At 46.9% G+C, this 18,324-nt stretch overlaps 3 protein-coding genes across 3 annotated transcripts; 2 read left to right on the plus strand and 1 right to left on the minus strand.

Annotated features, from left to right (window-relative positions):
- The first annotated feature begins 4,637 nt into the window (after positions 1–4,637).
- Positions 4,638–7,727, plus strand: EDB91DRAFT_1146790 (uncharacterized protein). The gene is made up of 5 exons (XM_041319258.1): positions 4,638–5,064; positions 5,121–5,198; positions 6,800–6,994; positions 7,162–7,215; positions 7,277–7,727. Exons 1-5 carry the CDS (start codon positions 4,660–4,662, stop codon positions 7,655–7,657), a joined length of 1,113 nt encoding a protein of 370 aa, XP_041174707.1. The 5' UTR covers positions 4,638–4,659; the 3' UTR covers positions 7,658–7,727.
- A 3,372-nt stretch (positions 7,728–11,099) lies between these two features.
- On the minus strand, positions 11,100–12,548 carry EDB91DRAFT_1084038 (uncharacterized protein; the record flags this gene model as incomplete). The annotated part of the gene is made up of 8 exons (XM_041315698.1): positions 11,100–11,220; positions 11,277–11,431; positions 11,484–11,675; positions 11,724–11,862; positions 11,913–12,103; positions 12,167–12,275; positions 12,328–12,456; positions 12,502–12,548. 8 exons carry the CDS (start codon positions 12,546–12,548, stop codon positions 11,100–11,102), a joined length of 1,083 nt encoding a protein of 360 aa, XP_041174708.1.
- A 464-nt stretch (positions 12,549–13,012) lies between these two features.
- EDB91DRAFT_1084039 (uncharacterized protein) lies at positions 13,013–14,248 on the plus strand (the record flags this gene model as incomplete). The annotated part of the gene is made up of 5 exons (XM_041315699.1): positions 13,013–13,067; positions 13,092–13,241; positions 13,502–13,703; positions 13,763–13,879; positions 14,071–14,248. 5 exons carry the CDS (start codon positions 13,013–13,015, stop codon positions 14,246–14,248), a joined length of 702 nt encoding a protein of 233 aa, XP_041174709.1.
- Between the last annotated feature and the right edge of the window lie 4,076 nt (positions 14,249–18,324).

Consider the following 18,324-nt stretch of genomic DNA (forward strand, 5'->3'; position numbering starts at 1 on the left):
TTGGGTGAGCCCGTTGCGGGATCACACAGATTCGGTTTGGTCAGTCTCGTTCTCGCCGGATGGCACTCGCATCCTGTCTGGTTCTCGGATCACACCTGTCCGGCTGTGGGATGCAGCCACTGGGCAGCCATTGGGTGAGCCTTTGCGGGACACACAGATTCGGTTTTTTCAGTCTCGTTCTCGCCGGATGGCACTCGCATCCTGTTTGGTTTCTTGGGATCACACTGTCCGGCTGTGGGATGCAGCCACGGGGCAGCCATTGGGTGAGCCCTTGCGGGGGACACACAGATTCGGTTTGGTCAGTCTCGTTCTCGCCGGATGGCACTCGCATCATGTCTGGTTCTTGGGATCACACTGTCCGGCTGTGGGATGCAGCCAGGGGCAGCCATTGGGTGAGCCCTTTGCGGGGGACACACAGATTCGGTTTGGTCAGTCTCGTTCTCGCCGGATGGCACTCGCATCCGTCTGGTTCTGGGATCAGACTGTACGGCTGTGGGATGCAGCCAAGGGGCAGCCATTGGGTGAGCCCTTGCGGGGACACACAGATTCGGTTTTGTCAGTCTCGTTCTCGCCGGATGGCACTCGCATTCTGTCTGGTTCAAGGGATCAGACTGTCCGGCTGTGGGATGCAGCCACGGGGAAGCCATTGGGTGAGCCCTTGCGGGGACACACAGATTCGGTTTCGTCAGTCTCGTTCTCGCCGGATGGCACTCGCATCCTGTCTGGTTCTTGGGATCACACTGTCCGGCTGTGGGATGCAGCCACGGGGAAGCCATTGGGTGAGCCCTTGCGGGGACACACAGATTCGGTTTGGTCAGTCTCGTTCTCGCCGGATGGCACTCGCATCCTGTCTGGTTCAAGGGATCAGACTGTCCGGCTGTGGGATGCAGCCACGGGGCAGCCATTGGGTGAGCCCTTGCGGGGACACACAGATTTGGTTTGGTCAGTCTCGTTCTCGCCGGATGGCACTCGCATCCTGTCTGGTTCTTGGGATCACACTGTCCGGCTGTGGGATGCAGCCACGGGGCAGCCATTGGGTGAGCCCTTGCGGGGACACACAGATTCGGTTTCGTCAGTCTCGTTCTCGCCGGATGGCGCTCGCATCCTGTCTGGTTCTTGGGATCACACTGTCCGGCTGTGGGATGCAGCCACGGGGCAGCCATTGGGTGAGCCTTTGCGGGGACACACATATTCGGTTTCGTCAGTCTCGTTCTCGCCGGATGGCACTCGCATCCTGTCTGGTTCTTGGGATCACACTGTCCGGCTGTGGGATGCAGCCACGGGGAAGCCATTGGGTGAGCCCTTGCGGGGACACACAGATTCGGTTTTGTCAGTCTCGTTCTCGCCGGATGGCACTCGCATTCTGTCTGGTTCAAGGGATCAGACTGTCCGGCTGTGGGATGCAGCCACGGGGCAGCCATTGGGTGAGCCCTTGCGGGGACACACAGATTCGGTTTCGTCAGTCTCGTTCTCGCCGGATGGCACTCGCATCCTGTCTGGTTCTTGGGATCAGACTGTCCGGCTGTGGGATGCAGCCACGGGGAAGCCATTGGGTGAGCCCTTGCGGGGACACACAGATTCGGTTTTTTCAGTCTCGTTCTCGCCGGATGGCACTCGCATCCTCTCTGGTTCTTCGGATCACACTGTCCGGCTGTGGGATGCAGCCACGGGGCAGCCATTGGGTGAGCCCTTGTGGGGACACACAGATTCGGTTTTGTCAGTCTCGTTCTCGCCGGATGGCACTCGCATCCTCTCTGGTTCTTCGGATCACACTGTCCGGCTGTGGGATGCAGCCACGGGGCAGCCATTGGGTGAGCCTTTGCGGGGATACACATATTCGGTTTCGTCGGTCTCGTTCTCGCCGGATGGCACTCGCATCCTGTCTGGTTCGGACGATCACACTGTCCGGCTGTGGCATGCTGTGGCTGGGCAGCCATTGCAGGAGTACCCTGAGACCACCTTATTCCCTCTGGATAGCAGTTTTACCATGCCTCGTGCACCCAATATGTGGAACAATCACTCCATTTGCTTCTCATCCAGTTTGAACCATGCACTACACAACCCTGCTGAGCTACTCGAGGGCACCTTCCATCATTATTCTAATTCAACCCCTTTCTTGCTGGGTGTTGATGGATGGGTGGTCGGGCCTGATCATCGGCTTCTTTTCTGGGCACCTCCCGCTTCCCGAGAGCCATTTTATAATCCTTGGACTTCATTGGTAATTCCGCGAGGAAGTGTAGAGCTTGATTTGAGCCGCATGACACATGGGAGACACTGGTCTACTTGCTACAACGCGTGAGTGCCTAGCCTTTCTTCTGTCCCTCGCAGTTGCTAAATCAAGATGTCTAGCCGTACTTGACGCAATGATTTTATTGTAGCAGTTGGTTCATGGAGATGTCAGATAGTCGTGCATGAAGCACGTCATTGAGTTTATTTTATGGCGATCTTAGCCACTAAAAGCTGTCACTGAGATGTATTAATGTAGGCGATCAGGCTAGGTTACAAATAGCTACAGGTGTACAGGTGCTTCGTTGTTCTTAATCCTGTGATTGAAACCATCAGCATCAAGATTCAAGATCATGCGAGTATCTTGTAGCCCTCGTCTTTCGTGTGATGAAGTCGCATCATTAATTGTCTAGCATTGATACTAGTACGAGACTATGACACTCCAACACAAACTTTATGTGATAAATTGCACGATACTTGGTTTTTTGACTTACAGAAACGAGAAGGGGGGGATGTAGTAGTCACTGTCATCATTGATGTCCGTCTTAGCAGAGCTGCCTCGACGAGCTTCTTGACATCGTAGGTCTTTTTCACGTGGTGTGGAAGCAGCCATCGACACTATGGTGGATGGATATGAAGCAGGGGTGCGGCTGCTGAGAATAGGCCGTAGGGATTTGTGAGAGTAGGCACATGTTCTGTAGCTATTGGTCGAGTGTCTGTTGCATGCGACAATGTGTCCGTAGGGGTTCCAAGCAGACATGGGGTGTGAAGTTTGATGTGAAGTATAGCTTGTGCCCCATCATTGGACTTCGAGACATGCTAGGCGAGATCTTGTCGAAGCTGGGAGGATGATGAAGCTGTATCGTAAGTTCTCGAAAAGGTTGAACACTGCCGGCTCGAGGCCGGGCGAGTCGAGCAGTAGCATCAAAGTCTTCAACGAGTAAGGAATAAAGAAGTATGGATGAAGCGCGGACCTCTGTTTCCACCATGCCGCTTTCAAGTGATAGTTGAACCAGCGGCGTAAATTTGGTCTGGTGTCAGCTGTAGGCAATTGTCGATAGTCTCGCCATCCTCGCATAACCGGTACAGCTCAGGGTGGATTTGATATTGACCTGGATGAGCAGACCCCGTCTGATTATCTGCCAAATAAGCACCAGGATCGAATGCTCTCGTCCCTCCGCGATATCAGGCGAATCAGTATTGACCGGAGCATCCGATACCCTTGGCAGATACGATGACAATATTGTTGTTCTAGAACGCGTTCAATGGTTTTCATATGTTTGATTTGTTCATCAGACACGTATCGAGATCAGACCGTCCCTGCCTTCATCGAAGAGCTGCATCATTGAGGTAAAAATTGGAAAAAGGTTGCTGATGTCAGGGTCGTTTTTGATGACCTGTAACGAGTCAAGAAGACGTAGAGAGGTATGAAAGGAACTCACCGAGTTGATAAAGTTTGCATTGCTCAATTCACGGATCGTTGATACGTTACGGTCCCGGACCAGGCGCTGTGTAAGGAAATCAATCGAACCGTTTTCCTCTAAAATGTCTACCCGAACCTCGCCGGTACCAAAAGGGACTGGCCGTTGAAAGTAGTACTTTGGAGCTAGGCGTTGCAACTGTACTTATCTCACATCAGTAAATCACGAGTTGTCTTTTAAACCACTTATATCCCACTTTTTGCGCTACATATTGAAGGAAGCAGCACGAAGTCAAAAAAGTAGAACCTACTTTTTTCCGTAGATCTCGTTACTCATATCCCGCTCATTCTCGGCTTTTTCGCACTTATTTTTTTGGGATGCGTTGAAAAAAGAACAATAGTGGGCATTAACATCAGAGAACCGGTGAGCAGATGATAAGGTTATTTAAAGCAATATATTGTAGAGCATCGCAACAATCTTCGTATATCTGTTGACCGCTCAGACATGCATCAGCAAAACCTTCGATTCCCTTTATGTACTTAAATGACTTAATAAGCACAAATAAGCAGGAGCGCTGGATAAGTAAACAGCGACTTATTCAGACCAGTCGATCTCTGATTTTCTTCTTAATCTCACTTATCCCTCTGGCAGTAAGTAGAAAAAGTGATTATTGCATCCAAACAGTAGGATAAGCAAAGTAATGAAATGCCACAAAATAATCAATTCATAGGATCCAGAAAACACGTGAATATCAAATATTGTTAGATGAAGCGGTAGAAATTACGAATGAGCAATAGGGTACGGTTGAAAAGTCACTTTTTTTCAACAGCTGTTGAAAATACCTGTTAATAACTGTTAATAACGCTGTTGAAAAGTCATCGTGTCCGAAGGCCTGTTGAAAATTGTGAATAAGTCCAGGGCATGTGGGAACATTTTGAATGAACTTCTGAGGCTCGAAAAAGTTCAACCGGACCACCCTCTCACCGCCAACCTTATTTTTGACGCCCTAGCTATGTCATTCCCTGCACCCGAATCTCTCACCCCTGCCGAGTTTCAGGGTATACTTGAATACTTGCGGATATTGCTACAAAATCTGCCAACTGCCTTGCCCGTTGGTTCTGCTTTCACATCAAAATACCTCGCATTCCTGTCATTCACGATTGACGCTGAGCTGCTAGATCGTACCGGAAGCGAAATAGGGGCCTTAAATGAACAATTCAAACAGATTTTCGGATGGCAAACACGAACAACGGGATCTGGAATTGTGGCAATCGAGGAGCGAGGAGAACCTATTTGTGCAGTGGTTGATGTGCTTGAAAACTTTCATGTCAGATACCCTACAGATAATGTTATTAAGAAGTGGGCAGTTGACATTGGTATTGGAGTACAAGAAGTCTACAGTCAACACAACATCGAGGTACAGTTGCGGTGGTAATTGAACGAAATGAATGCCGTCACCTGACATTTTCACAGCTCCCACCACAGAGCACGGCTACAAAGCAACAAAAGCAGACATTGTTAGACTCTGTGTTGAGCATATCCAACACTGCAGTCAATAATCCCCAGACTGTTGTTGAATCATCCACAAGTTCGAGAGGCCGTCCTGTCCATGCTCTAATGCAAAAGCTCATCATCAAGACCACCATCATGTCCGAAGATGGCAAACCAAAGGTTTCCTGGAAGTGCATTTCATGTGACCATTCACGAAAAGGGTCACCACAGGAGAGTCGTGTCCTGAAGCATTCTGCAACCTGTAAGCAGCTTCCTGTACACCTTCAGAATGAAGCTATCACTGCTTCGAAGGACACATCACTCGGGGCACAAATTATCGAACTCAAAGACTGCAACACAACACCTAACAATGGGGACGACTCAGTACAGCCCCATATGGATGAGCCACCTGCAAAACGGCCCAAAAACCAGGTGACCCTGAATGTTTTACCATATCGTGATGTGGGGCGAAAGAAGCGAGAGGAGGAACGCAAACTTTTCCAACACAAGGCTGATCATATCATCTTGCATCTCATTTGTGCATGTGGTTTGGTTCCGACAATTGTTGATTCCGACGAGTGGAAGGAATTGATGGTGCATCTGAACCCACATTATCACGCTACATCCTGCAACACATTCACTGATAATTATATACCAAAAGAGGCCGTCTTCGTTCGCCAACAGCAGCTCAAGGAGTTGAGAAAGCATGACAACCTGACACTCACCTTTGATGGCACGAGCACACGGAAACCACAGTCCCTCTATACCGTGCATGCAACCACCCCAGACCGGACAACACATTTCTTGGATGGTCACAAGGACTCTACTACCAGTCATACTTCTGCATGGGTGAAAGAGAAGATGCTCGAGGCCAGTATCTTCACTACTACATGTACACTTGAACTAATGCTCCAGTTTTTCTACAGACTATCTATGAGGTCGGAGAGGACAAGTGGGCTGCTATTTGCTCAGATAGCACCGCAGTTACCAAAAATGCTCGACGTGACATCGTTGGCACAATTCCGACGATGTTAGACTTATGTGATGCCTGTCATCACTTGCATAATACCATCAAGAACGTTACCCAATTACCAGAGTTCGAAGAGGTGCGTGAAAACTTCGAGTCGTTTGAACTTTGATTAAGATCCATGAATTTTCTAGATGTTATCACTTCTGAAACCTATCATCAAACATTTTAGTAAATCCACGATATCTGCCGCACACCTCCGAAAGGAGCGTCGGGCTGATGACAATGACGAGACAGTGAATGCCCTTCAAAAGATTGGAAAAACAAGGTTTGGAACTCACTGGTCAGCTGCGGCATCACTCGAGCAGTGCCTCCCGAATATACGAACCCTTGTAGAGAAGAAGGTTGTGAAATTCACGGTAAGTACTTTCAGTGCAATCTCATGCGTGGCCTGATTCAGCAGAGTCTAGAACCGTAAAGTGAAGGACATGTTCCTGAACCGTCGTGCATTCTGGACTTTGGAGCAAGATCTGGGTATTTATGTCACGCTCGTGGGACCATTCATCCGCTCGCTGTGGTCCCTTGAGGCATCCCATGCGAATGCATCAGACGTCTTCATTTTTTGGCTTACCTTCATGTGAAAGAGTTTCTCAAGCCCATGCTGCATGCAATGGTGGAGCGCAGCGAAGCTCAGTCTGATCACGAACTCAACGACCCAATCTCGCTGCTTGTGCAGGAGATTGGAGCAGCTGGTGTTGTTGACGAGTTCAGATGTCAACTTCAAGCTTATTTTCACAACGAGTGGCCATTCAATGCCCCCCTTCAAGACGGAAACACTCTCGCATGGTGGAATACACTTCTAACTCATCCCCATGCTCGTGTCCTTGCTGTAAGTCCGAGTTTGTGTACTTCCGAAGTTGTGCTGTTGGGCTAACTTGCTCGTTGTTTGATAGGCTTCTCGCAGTCAAAAATTTTTCAGTACTTATTAACTCCATGCCGGATGAACGGACAGGCTCGAATTTGACATGGCTCAACTCGGCAATACGTGCTAACTAGAATGCTCAAACTCTCGTTGACATGATTCAGATCGGACAGTGGTATGGTAACAAGGTGCATAATAATTAGCATGCACAGCATCATGATGGGTAATTAATACATGACTGTGCTATAGGCTGAAAAATCGAGACCACGAAAGGAACCCTACCGGCCAACAGTCAAGTTCCGCGACATCGACAAAGACCTCCTTCGTGCTGTTACCACAGGAGTCAAGCCAGCGACTAACGACGTGACACCACCTGCTGTGGACACTGGACATGACAGTGACGACTCAGAAGACCTGCTGGATGATGTCGAGGATGGCCTTGTAGGCACTTGCAGAGATGACGAGGTACCAGAGGATGATTTTCTGCAGGTGGATGAAGATATTCACCTCGGCTCTCCTTTACTGCGTGATTTGATCTCTACGGTACCTGTCGTTGGCTCGCAGAATGTTCGGGTGGCTCAGGACAGGGTGCCGGTGTCGAACAAGAGGGCAGCCAACTGGAATTTCTAATTTTTCACAATTTTTCACTGCGAAAACTTTATTCACGCTGTTGATAAATCATTTTCAACTAGTTAATAACTGAAAGTTGAAAAGTGTTTTAAACACCTGTTGATAAATGGTCCGAGGCGGTCTGTTTATAAACAGCTGTTGAAAAGTCGTGACGATTTTTCAACCGTACCCTAATGAGCAAATACTTCAAGATGATGGCGGCGAGGACCAATATGAAGGCAGGGGTAAAAATGGAATAAATGTGTTGACATAGTATGGGCGGGTCATGATACAGCATTCTGTCGAGATATAAAAAAAAGGAAGTCAGTGATATTGCCAAAAGTGGGGGGAGAAAAAATGTTACAAATGAGGTCGTGTATTGTAGGTGTACTGCATAGTAAGCGCGACGCGTGGTAGGGTAAGCGTGGTATCGAAATGACGAGGCGAACGAGGGCGTTCCAACGCATCCGGAATCGAGGGAAACGGTGCAGATACGGGTGAGATATGAGCAAAGCATGGTACTGAGCTCCAAAAGGGGGAACTGACTTGGGGGACTGAAGGAGGCCCACTGGGCCAAATGCGATGCGTGAGGGTTTGAATTAAATTCTACTGATGAGGGGAGTATGGTCGAGCGACATCCTAAGGTGTAGCATGCAGCACCCTTGCTATTGACTGGGTTCTGGCGACCTGTGGGGACTGGAATGGTGGTGAGTGACACAAACGGCACCAAGTGAAAACACGCGGGGGAAGGTACAGACATGCAGACACATTACATTCACATATGACTTTCTTGTCGAGGCCATAAGCGATGGCGACAGCAGTGGGTCCCGCCCTTGTTGAAAACAGTAAACAGTATAAGGGCGAGAGTTAGAAGTTGGGACTTAGCTGAAAATTTGCTCGAACTAGAGAGCGTGTGAAAAATGCGAGGTCACCGTGGCCCAGATTGTGTTCGTCTGGGACACTGTGGGCCATTGGGGAGAACTGTCACAGTTGGTGTTCACGCTGTGAGTGCTGGAAACAAAATTGTAGTTTACTGATTTATATCACTACCTGCCACAAGTCAATTGGGTCAATCATCGAACATACACTCATGTCAAGCAGGACATGAAATCGCTTGGACAATACATCTGCAACAAGATGGGCAGAATGCATCTATTGGATTTATGCTCGCAGATACTCACTGCTCAGCGCCGATGGTCGAAAGTATACTCGTTAAATATTATACTACAAAAATATCTTATCACACTTAAATTCACTTTTGCATCTTATACTACACCATTTGTTTGAATCGTTTTTGTAACAAGTGGTATCAGTAGGATAAGTAACATCAGAGGTTTCCTTGTTTTACTTAGCGACTTTTTTCAGACGAATAATACAAACAAGACCGAAAAGGAAATGTGAGATTTTGCTGATGTGGGAATATTTGGCATTGTCGAGGTAAGACAAATTTAACAACACACTAGCCTAGTAGAATTATTTGATTGGTGACCTTTTTCATTTAGATGGATCCAAGAAAAAATGAGCGGGCACATGTTCATTAAATTAAATATGGACCGACGCTGCGAGGGTCAAGGAAGGAGGTTGCAATGGGCCAAAGTGAAAGACGTTTTAGCGACGTCCCCAGTGATGCAGATACATATTATTTAGTCTTCGCACAATATATTTTTGCTAGCTCAGGATGAATAGGACATGCATGTCACTTGATCGAGGGTAAAAGGTATGAGTTTGTGTTGCAACAAGGCCGTAACAGCAGAGTTGTACATATTGCACGCATATTGGTCGACCGTCACTCAAATAAATATATTTCACGCAGCACCAACAATGTTCCAATAGCTATTAGAGCAGGTATTACTTCTCAATGAACAGATTGACCGTCTTGATTGATTATTGGTTGCCCATCACTTGGAGTAGTACATTCCATGGAGGATAAACAGAGTTCCAAAATGCATTAGATCACATATTACTACTTGATGGAGGTCGGGTTGCAAAGAAACAGTAATAGCAGAGTTGTATATATCAAATTTTTATTGAACACAGGCCTACATTGGATCATTTCTTCGGGAAAAATCCAAAGCATACAATTTTGATGGAGTTCAAAGAGTTCACAATCGTAACAATATTTCTAAAGGATCTGAAACTTGGTGTGGCGCTGCAAGCATACATATTACTAGTGCTAAATTGTAATCTCACGCAATTATTGCCATCTTCACAATTTAAACCCTTCTGGCCTCCCAAGCCCGAAAATTCTGAAGATCTTGTAGACTACTTAGCTACCTCATGGGTGCCTCAAAGCACGCGGGCACCAATTTATACCTTGCTTCAAATCTTCGTGCAACCTTCAGTGAATATCCCATAACTTGACATTTGTATTTACTTGCAACACGTTCCAAATAGGTCATAGCGTTGGGCAGATGCTGTGCCTTTATGATGTAGTGCCTTGGCTCGAGAGTTCATATCATTGAGTCATGCTTCACCTTGGTACCTTACTTACCATTCAACGAGCATTATGTCCTGCTTGGATTTTTCATGCCAAAGTTCCTGTTTGGTGCCATTGAGTATTTGTGACGGCTTACCAGTGTGAAACTAATAAAACACAGAGATCATGAAGATCGTGATCTCCTTCCTGGATTAAGCCTATCAATAACAAAAAGAGGTATTTAAATTTTCATGCCAAAGGTACCTTTTGACACCATTGAGTATGTGTGACTGCTTACCAGCGCGAAATAAAAAAAACACAGAGAACACGAAGGTCGTGATCTCATTCCTGGATTAAACCTATCAAAAACAAAAAGAGGCATTTACATACTAGAGCTTGAATGGCGCTCTGGAGGTCAGTCATGATTATAGCAGCCTATCAGCGCGCAACTGGAAAGCGTCCTGCATGAAATTTTCACGCCAAAGTTACTGTTTGGTACCATTGAGTATTTGTGACAGCTTACCAGCGCAAAACAAAAAAATGCAGAGATCACGAAGGTCATGATCTCATTCCTGGATTAAGCCTATCAAAAACAAGCAGAGGGATTTACATACTAGAGCTTGAATGGTGCTCTGGAGGTCAGTCATGATTATAACAGCCTATCAGCGCGTAACTGGAAAACACAACCATTTTGCTCTAGCATCACAGGACCTGTTCACTTGTAATTCTCATCAATCAGTGAACCGGTGAACAGATTCTTCACACATATACAAAATTATCAAAGAAGGCCTTGGGTGAAGTGAGAAGCATTGGCGGACATTTCTTGTTATATAACAGTCGTCTGCAAAATAAATGGTGTTCCGAAATTTGTCAATCACGAGTAGCGTTGTTCTTGGTCTGAATTACATATACAGAGTTATTTAAAGCAATATATTGTAGAGCGTCACAACAATATCTCATGCACGAAATCCAGGCAAAAGGATTAAAGAAAAGGTTAATATTATAATACGGAGAGTGAGACAAATAAGCAACATTATCAAACAACTACTAGTCGGAATCTAATTCGGTGTCTTCCATCTGCTGTCTCTGGGTAGTGAGAGTATTGACAGACATGTGAGATGTAACCTCTGGCGTCAAGTCCTGCCAATGATTTCTTCCGAAAAATTTTCTGCACAGGGAGTTAGCGATCAGAGTGAGTCAATGACGTTGATGACTTTGACTTACCTGGTCCACCACTCAAGAAGTGTGTTAACCCGGGCTCGCGCAGCTGGACCTGGGGTGTCTTCAAAGAAATCTACGATGTTGTTCCAGAAGATATGATAGTCGAAGTCTCCGTCCACTGTGTGCCAGGAGGTGAGGTTGGAAAGTGCAAATAGAATCTGTAGAGTTCATTTAACTACACAAGTAATAGAGACAAGGGTTGATGCTTACTTGGCAAGCTGCATACATGATTGCGCGAGGAGTCACCTTCCTCATACCTATGATAGAGGCAACACATGTCTTCACTTTAGCCTGATCGGATCGTCTCCGGGCGCGCCGGTTGTTCTCAATAATGTCGGCACCCTCACCCTCACCATCCACTTCATTGGCAGATGAGGGAGATGTAAAGATGGCTTTTAACCCCTGCAATGCGATGAGCTATGGATCAGTTAGAAAATTCAGGCCACTCACCATAACCAGCAGCCTCGACTTGAAAAGACCGCGCTCCAGATGCTTGGCGTCAGCTTCATAGTTCTCATACATGAATGACAGCCATGAATTCTCGGAAATGATAAAAGCGATCGTACGGTCATGAATGCCAGCCTTAACGCTGGAAGAAATATCAACATCAAGTAAGTGACGACTCGGATCATGACATACACTGGGTCCTCCCAGCGCCATTCTGCTGGGCAGAGCAGTTTACCACATGCATCGCTCGCGAAACCTCGATGGTGCTTGTCGTCGGTCCTTATGAGCGGAGTTGGACAGTACTCAATATTTACCCAAGAAGCAATGAGGTCTTTGAGAGTTCCCATGTCGTCGCCACAAGCTGAGTCCGCACCTTGCTTGAGCTACATTGAAATGAGCGAAATGAGTGAAATGAGTGAGACGTGTGACAAAATGTTTTCAAGAACCTGTCTTAGCATGTCCTCTGTATCTTCGTGGTCGAGACATGCCAGCTTGTCGTGAACCCAAGGCAGTGCCTTGGTGAGTTCAATGTAGCCATGTTGAAGGTGGTCTTGTCTGTTCACTTTGTTAAACAAGCATAGCAACTCGTACGACCATAGACACTTACTCTGGAGTGGCGTCGCTGCCACTTTCTTCACAATGTCGGTCATTTTTGGCAATAAGATCCTCTATGGGAGTGTAAAGGTCAACCATATGATGGATTGCCCGTCCCTGTGACACATAATAAATTGTCTTCCTACAATGAATCATTAGTTCTGGCTAACATCAAACACATGCACACCTTTTCTTTGTTGCCTTGTCCTGCTTCAACATTTCAACCTCCGACATGAGGGAGGTGATCTGTCGTTTCGCCCTGGCACAAGGGGAAGTCGGGACACGCAAGGAGACATTCGGAGGCTGGGGACTGCCCAGGGTGTGCACAGATTCCGAAATACCGGATAAGCTTGACAAATGAGCAAAGATTTTGGGAGGAGAGGTGCAGAGAGGGTGTAGAAAAGTGAATGTGAGGGTGAAAGAGCCTACGAAGATGTCTTATATGCCTGTGGTCTACGTCATTGACTCATCTGAAAGTAACCTAGCCTAGTCTACGTCAATCACTCGTCTGAAAGCAGCCTAGCAGCAATTAGCTCACATTCTAAAGTCTCTTTTTGGGTAGTCCTGGGAACTGCTGTTTGCTAATTACAAAAGGGTTCTTTCCACTGAGCATTTCTGGGCCGTTCCCTGAGGATAGTCACACGCCCGCTAGGGTGACCAAGCCTGAAGGATCCTGGAGTGGATTCCATTGGGCAACAATGTTTCTGGCCATCGGCATGATTGCTGCGACAACAATGACTACATACACTGTGCGTGAGTGATGATGGAATTGAAAAGCGGGAGTAGACATATGTTCCAAGCTGAATGTTTTCTTGAGCAATGAATCTTTTACGTTCCTCGAGAGCCTTGGCTTCATGTGCAAGCCCGTCAAGATCGTTCATGCGTCCGTGGTGTCATTGGAACCTGAGACGATGCAAGTCCCATCTGGTGAGAACAAATTTCACCTGTAAATGTATGAATAAGTGTCAAGTCAGAAGTGCGCATGAATCTTTACCCATATGGTGAACGAAGATGGTTACGTCCCAAAGGGTTTGGTCCTGGAAGTTTTGCATGAGCCTATCCAACACGTTGTTGTACCATTGAATTGTGTCATTTGTTTCTGAAAGGACGTTTTTTGCGAGTCTTTCCCCCTATGATGATGCAGGAATCAGAATGAGCAAAATGAATAACTTGTTGATGACTCACAGAAGTTCTTCTTGTCCGAATAATCCCTGATAAAATGGGCACATTCAAGGGTTTGCTGAGAGATCTGTCCCTGAATAGGGCTCATCGATGGAATCTGACTGAGGATCTCGTCTTGAATCATGAAGCTGTAAACTTGACCCAGTTTCTGGAGAAGGTCAAGTACTGCTTTGTCACGATCCGCTTGAGCAAGCACAATCTACAAAGGTAACCCCTGAGCAGGACACTGGAATGGCAGCGAAACCAAACATACCTTTGCTGCACAGGACAACATGCCAAGTGCCATTGATGTACCTGCGGAACAGGATTAATTCAGTCCGGAACGAGAGGAGGAACCCATACCTCCGCGATCTTGCCAATAACATCGTCGAATATCTTGAGGGGTAACATGTTCAGGCAGCTGCAAAGTCAATTGAGAAGGCTCGCCCAACGAACCATGCTAGCATCATGGTTGGCTGTCAGAATCATGCCCAAGGAACATCTCCCACATGCCCACCAGTGTTTGTGAGATGCCACCTGTAGCTGGAAATGGTGACTAGGTCAAAATCAGGATCATTTGTGAAATAAGTCGCAGGTTATGCCGTACCTCCGGTACTATGCGAGTAGGATCAGAAGTGATGCAATTTCACGAGGCTGAAGAGATGCGCGAGAAAGGTAAGACAGGAAGATATGAGCAGTATTCACCGTCACGGTTCTGCCAGTCACATCATCAGCCTCAACAGAATTTGTCAGCTAGAAAGCTCAGGCTGTGAGAGGATCAGTCGAGAGTGACTGTGACATCTACTGTTTAACTGGTAAGATAGGATGTATTGGATTCTAGCAAGGAGAGATAGGTAAGAAGTAAGGACAGAATAAATGAGAGTCAGGGGATAATATAATCTCAAAAAGAGAGGTCATCAGACACTTCCTCAATCATTTCCACGTCAAACTCATCATCAAGATCATCATCATCTTCCGTGTCAAGTTCATCTTCCCCAATTCCATCACGTTCGTTGTCTGAAACCTCCTCACCAACTTGGTCGACATCAATCTGTTCATCATCGTCATCTTCTTTGTGGCCCTCGCCATCGGTCTTGCCTTGGTCAACGTCCATACCTTCCAAGTTCACTGGTGCTGTTGACTGGAGGCCAGAACAGTCTCTAACCATCCTCCGCAAAGCTACTGGGTGGCCTACACCTAAGTGCGTATAACGCAAGAACATGTTGCGATCAACAAAACTAGCTCGAACATATCAGAATCATTAAGCCACAAGAAGACATGCTGCACTTACATACCGACATAAAACACTTCCCAGTTGTCTAGTTTGCCCTTGGCACATCCTAACGATTTTCCATGGCGAAGTGAAGTTACACCGCGCTCAGAAGTGAATGCGGGGATCAAATGGGCTCCTTGAATCACTTGCCCAGGATCAAGAAATCCGAATGCGTTGTGATCCGACTCCTCCACAAACACCACTTTGGGAAGGCTGAGCGCGCTGTATGCCTGACCGATAGCCCGACAATATTAATGGCGCGAACCACCTGACGTGGAGGACCTCGAGGCGTTGTTTATGGACTGGACCATCACCTTGGAGCCATGTGTCCATGTGATAAATACCCAGTACACGAGCGTACCAGTATGGGTGGGAAGGTGAGGTTTCTCCTGAAAGCACCATAACATCAGCATGTGTTCTGGGGCTGATGGTGTCGTATTCGCGCCTCATATCGTAAGCAGTATAGTGTACCTGCATCGTCTGGACTGAGTAAACCGTATTGTTGAGAATTATGACTGAGTTATGTTCCTCATGTGTGAATATATGGTCACAATGACTAACATCCAACTTCTTCAACCTATACAAAATGTGGTCCTTAAGTCTCAGGATGAAGTTCTGAAAACCGTCATGAGCAAACTGGCAGCCAACTGGACCAAAGTACTAGCGTTACCTTAATAGCAGCATCACCATCGTGTTCCCGGAGTAATGCAAACAAAGAGACTGGATCATTTTGACTGATTGCTGATAAAATGATGATCATTGGATATCGATGGAGCAGGAGAGTCAGCCGGTGATGGGATATTTGAGTAGATACCTGCTGCTTCTGCGACTCGCCAGTAGTACATGGCGCTTCCATTCGTGCTTCGCTAGCTGTGCAGGAGTGTCCACCTTGCTAGTGAGTGGTTAAAATGCTTTCAAGGCTCTGTGCACCAGCTCCCCCTAGCCAATGACATATCTTCAGAATTATCCTTGAGGGAAGAGACAATGCTTACAATCTGAGTGGTAAAAGAATCCGTCAGTACCAAAGAGCTTGATGGTTCGCACATAATCTCCCATGGCGTGAAACTTGTATGTGCTCAAATTGAACTTTTTCACCCTTGGTCCGCTTGGTTCTGAAGAAACGCCATTAGGTCCATGCTGCGCAAACCTTTGTTGGCGAGCTGCCTTCTCCTTCGGTAATTCCACTGTGTCAAAAGCAGCGCAGGTAAAGTTGCGGAACTTCCGTAACTGCTTAGAGAGCGTTTTGAATGTTTCCTCAAGGAAACCCAGGGTCATCTCTGAATGAATTCTTAACTTGGTGAGTGCGTGCCACTGAGCGAACCTGTATAAAAGAGACTGTATGATCTGATCATGACTAGCGGGAAACAGCCCTTCGAACACAGGTATCGCACACTGAAGTGAGGCCAGTCAGCAAACTAGATAAAGAATAGTCAATGAAAGTGCGAAAAAACCTGCAAGATGTCTTCGAGGTCTCGTGCCGCCAGTCTCTTCATCTCGGATGTGTTGTTTGCAAACATCCGAATTACCCCATTACCAAAAGTTGGAACCAGACAAAATCTATGATTGGATAAAGTTTGTTAGTGACTTGTCACGGTTGCTATGTAAACTCTGCCCACCTTGCGTCTAGAGTTGCAATCACCTGGTTTCCCCCTGGAAGCACAAATAGGATCCTGACGAGGTGAGTGAATAGCGCCTTCCAGGTACCCAGCTTGCACTCATGCATAAAGTCCACTACCAGCATACAAAATGGGTCAAGGCCCAATGCTCCCAGCTTCTCGACAAATGTGTTCTGCGAATCACTTGTCTGAGCTGGTATGTGAGAGCAACAGACAATTCACGCTTACCAGAATAGGCACCCATGAGCCTTCTCCCAGCGTCTCATCGACCTTCACACCATCCATGGTGTTACCCCCATTGTAGATATATCCTTGTGCCTTAACAATGTTAGCTGAGACATAGATTCAAAGATTGGTTATATGGTTCTTCATGTCTATCAGGAGATTGAGAGAAGAAAACATATTTTTCGGTGTGAGACAACGGGGACATGGGCATGAGCCCATGTCCTTGATAGTGGCAATTAAAACCCTAAAAGTCGTTGAGTAATTTGCCCATCTTTACGGACAAAATGCACTTTTCAGGGTAATCGGCTGAGTACGTGAATATACGCGGAAATATTCTCCACAACACACCATCGGCACATTTCAACACGATACCATGGCGGTATGTGCGAATAAATTCTTGATCTAGTAAGATATCCCAGCATGCATGAAACAATTCATGTCGACAGTGTGTCTGTAGGGCAGCCATGCTGCTTTTGGACATGCAAGGCGAGCTGATCAGCACATCTTTGATCCTATCAGGCAGCTGATGGGCAATTGTGGGACAGATCCTTACAGGTATGGTAGGAGAACTCACCGACGGTAAAAATCCCACAAGGTGACATGCGCCGGACTTTGGCGCCGAGCGAGCGTACTTTGTTAGATTACCGAAGTACATATACAGGGGCCACACCTTTGCCGTTCCGAAGTTTGCCATATGCGTGGCATCCGAGAAAAACATGAGACCAGCGACCACATGTTCCAGTTTACATCCAGGTTCCCTCGGGAGCTTTTGCAGGTCGTCTTGGGCATCCAGCCAAGAGTCAGAAGTATATAACTCATTGAACACTCACTCTTGATGGTTGTCCAACGGATCCTTCCACATGACGCCTGAAAGGCGACAGGTGAAATGCACTCGCTTGGATGCCTGTGAAAGCTGACTGAATTACCTCAACCAGGGGGCAGAAATGGAATCCAGGAACGGAAAAGGGTCTCGCCTCATCCTCCTTTGATTTCATAGGAATCTTGATAGTGACACTGGCCTCAATCCAGTCATCTGGAAACTCGATCTTGCTCTTGCTAGGGTCATTGTCCAATTCTCGCAAACTGCTCCTCACTGAAAAGCCCTCCAAGTGCTTTAAGTCAAAATCATCCGCCAGCATCACTTCTTTGACGAGACGGGCAACTTCAGTCTCGGATTTCTTGTTGCTGCCGGAATTCATCCAAGCCATGAGCCGATAGACTGTCATATTAGGGAAAGGATATGGAGGTGGGAGAATGCCTGAATCAGCCTCTTGCGGAGCTGTGGGACACGTAGTTGAAAGTAGCGAGGACAGGATAGATCTATCTGGCTCGAAGGATGGGCGACGAGGGTATAGTTGGCAAAGTCCAAGAGAGTTGAAGGTGGTCTGAAATGTATCTCGTAATGTCAATAGAACTCTCCAGAGTCTAGATTGAGGTGGGTCTGGGTTTCGAGAAGGCGAAACATCGGTATTTTCCAAGTTATTAGTATCCTTGTCAGAAAGAGGAATGTCCTCTAAATATCTAGGTATTTGTCCCAGAGGGTGCAAAGGTTCTTCTGATGAGCGAAAAGCAGAACAAGTAAGTTATCAGTCGACTTGAGTGACTGAGGGGCATGTGACATACCTAAAACATTATCGAGTGCGTTGTCAGTCAGTATCAAATTGCTGCTGCTCCGAGTCTGACTTGGGTTGCTGGCTGTGCTCAGGACCTGCTGAGCCAATATTAGGCATGCTAG

This window comes from Suillus paluster, assembly GCF_016628075.1.
Source record: "Suillus paluster strain FC165 chromosome Unknown EDB91scaffold_48, whole genome shotgun sequence".
NCBI classification, from domain to species: domain Eukaryota; kingdom Fungi; phylum Basidiomycota; class Agaricomycetes; order Boletales; family Suillaceae; genus Suillus; species Suillus paluster.

Excerpts from the sequence above, each read along its gene's own strand:
- EDB91DRAFT_1146790 (XM_041319258.1), top strand. The coding sequence starts at position 4,660 with ATGTCATTCCCTGCACCCGAATCTCTCACCCCTGCCGAGTTTCAGGGT. Across the intron at positions 5,065-5,120 it reads ACAGTCAACACAACATCGAG|CTCCCACCACAGAGCACGGC; the intron begins GTACAGTTGCGG and ends ACATTTTCACAG. Across the intron at positions 5,199-6,799 it reads TGAGCATATCCAACACTGCA|TCTGATCACGAACTCAACGA; the intron begins GTCAATAATCCC and ends AGCGAAGCTCAG.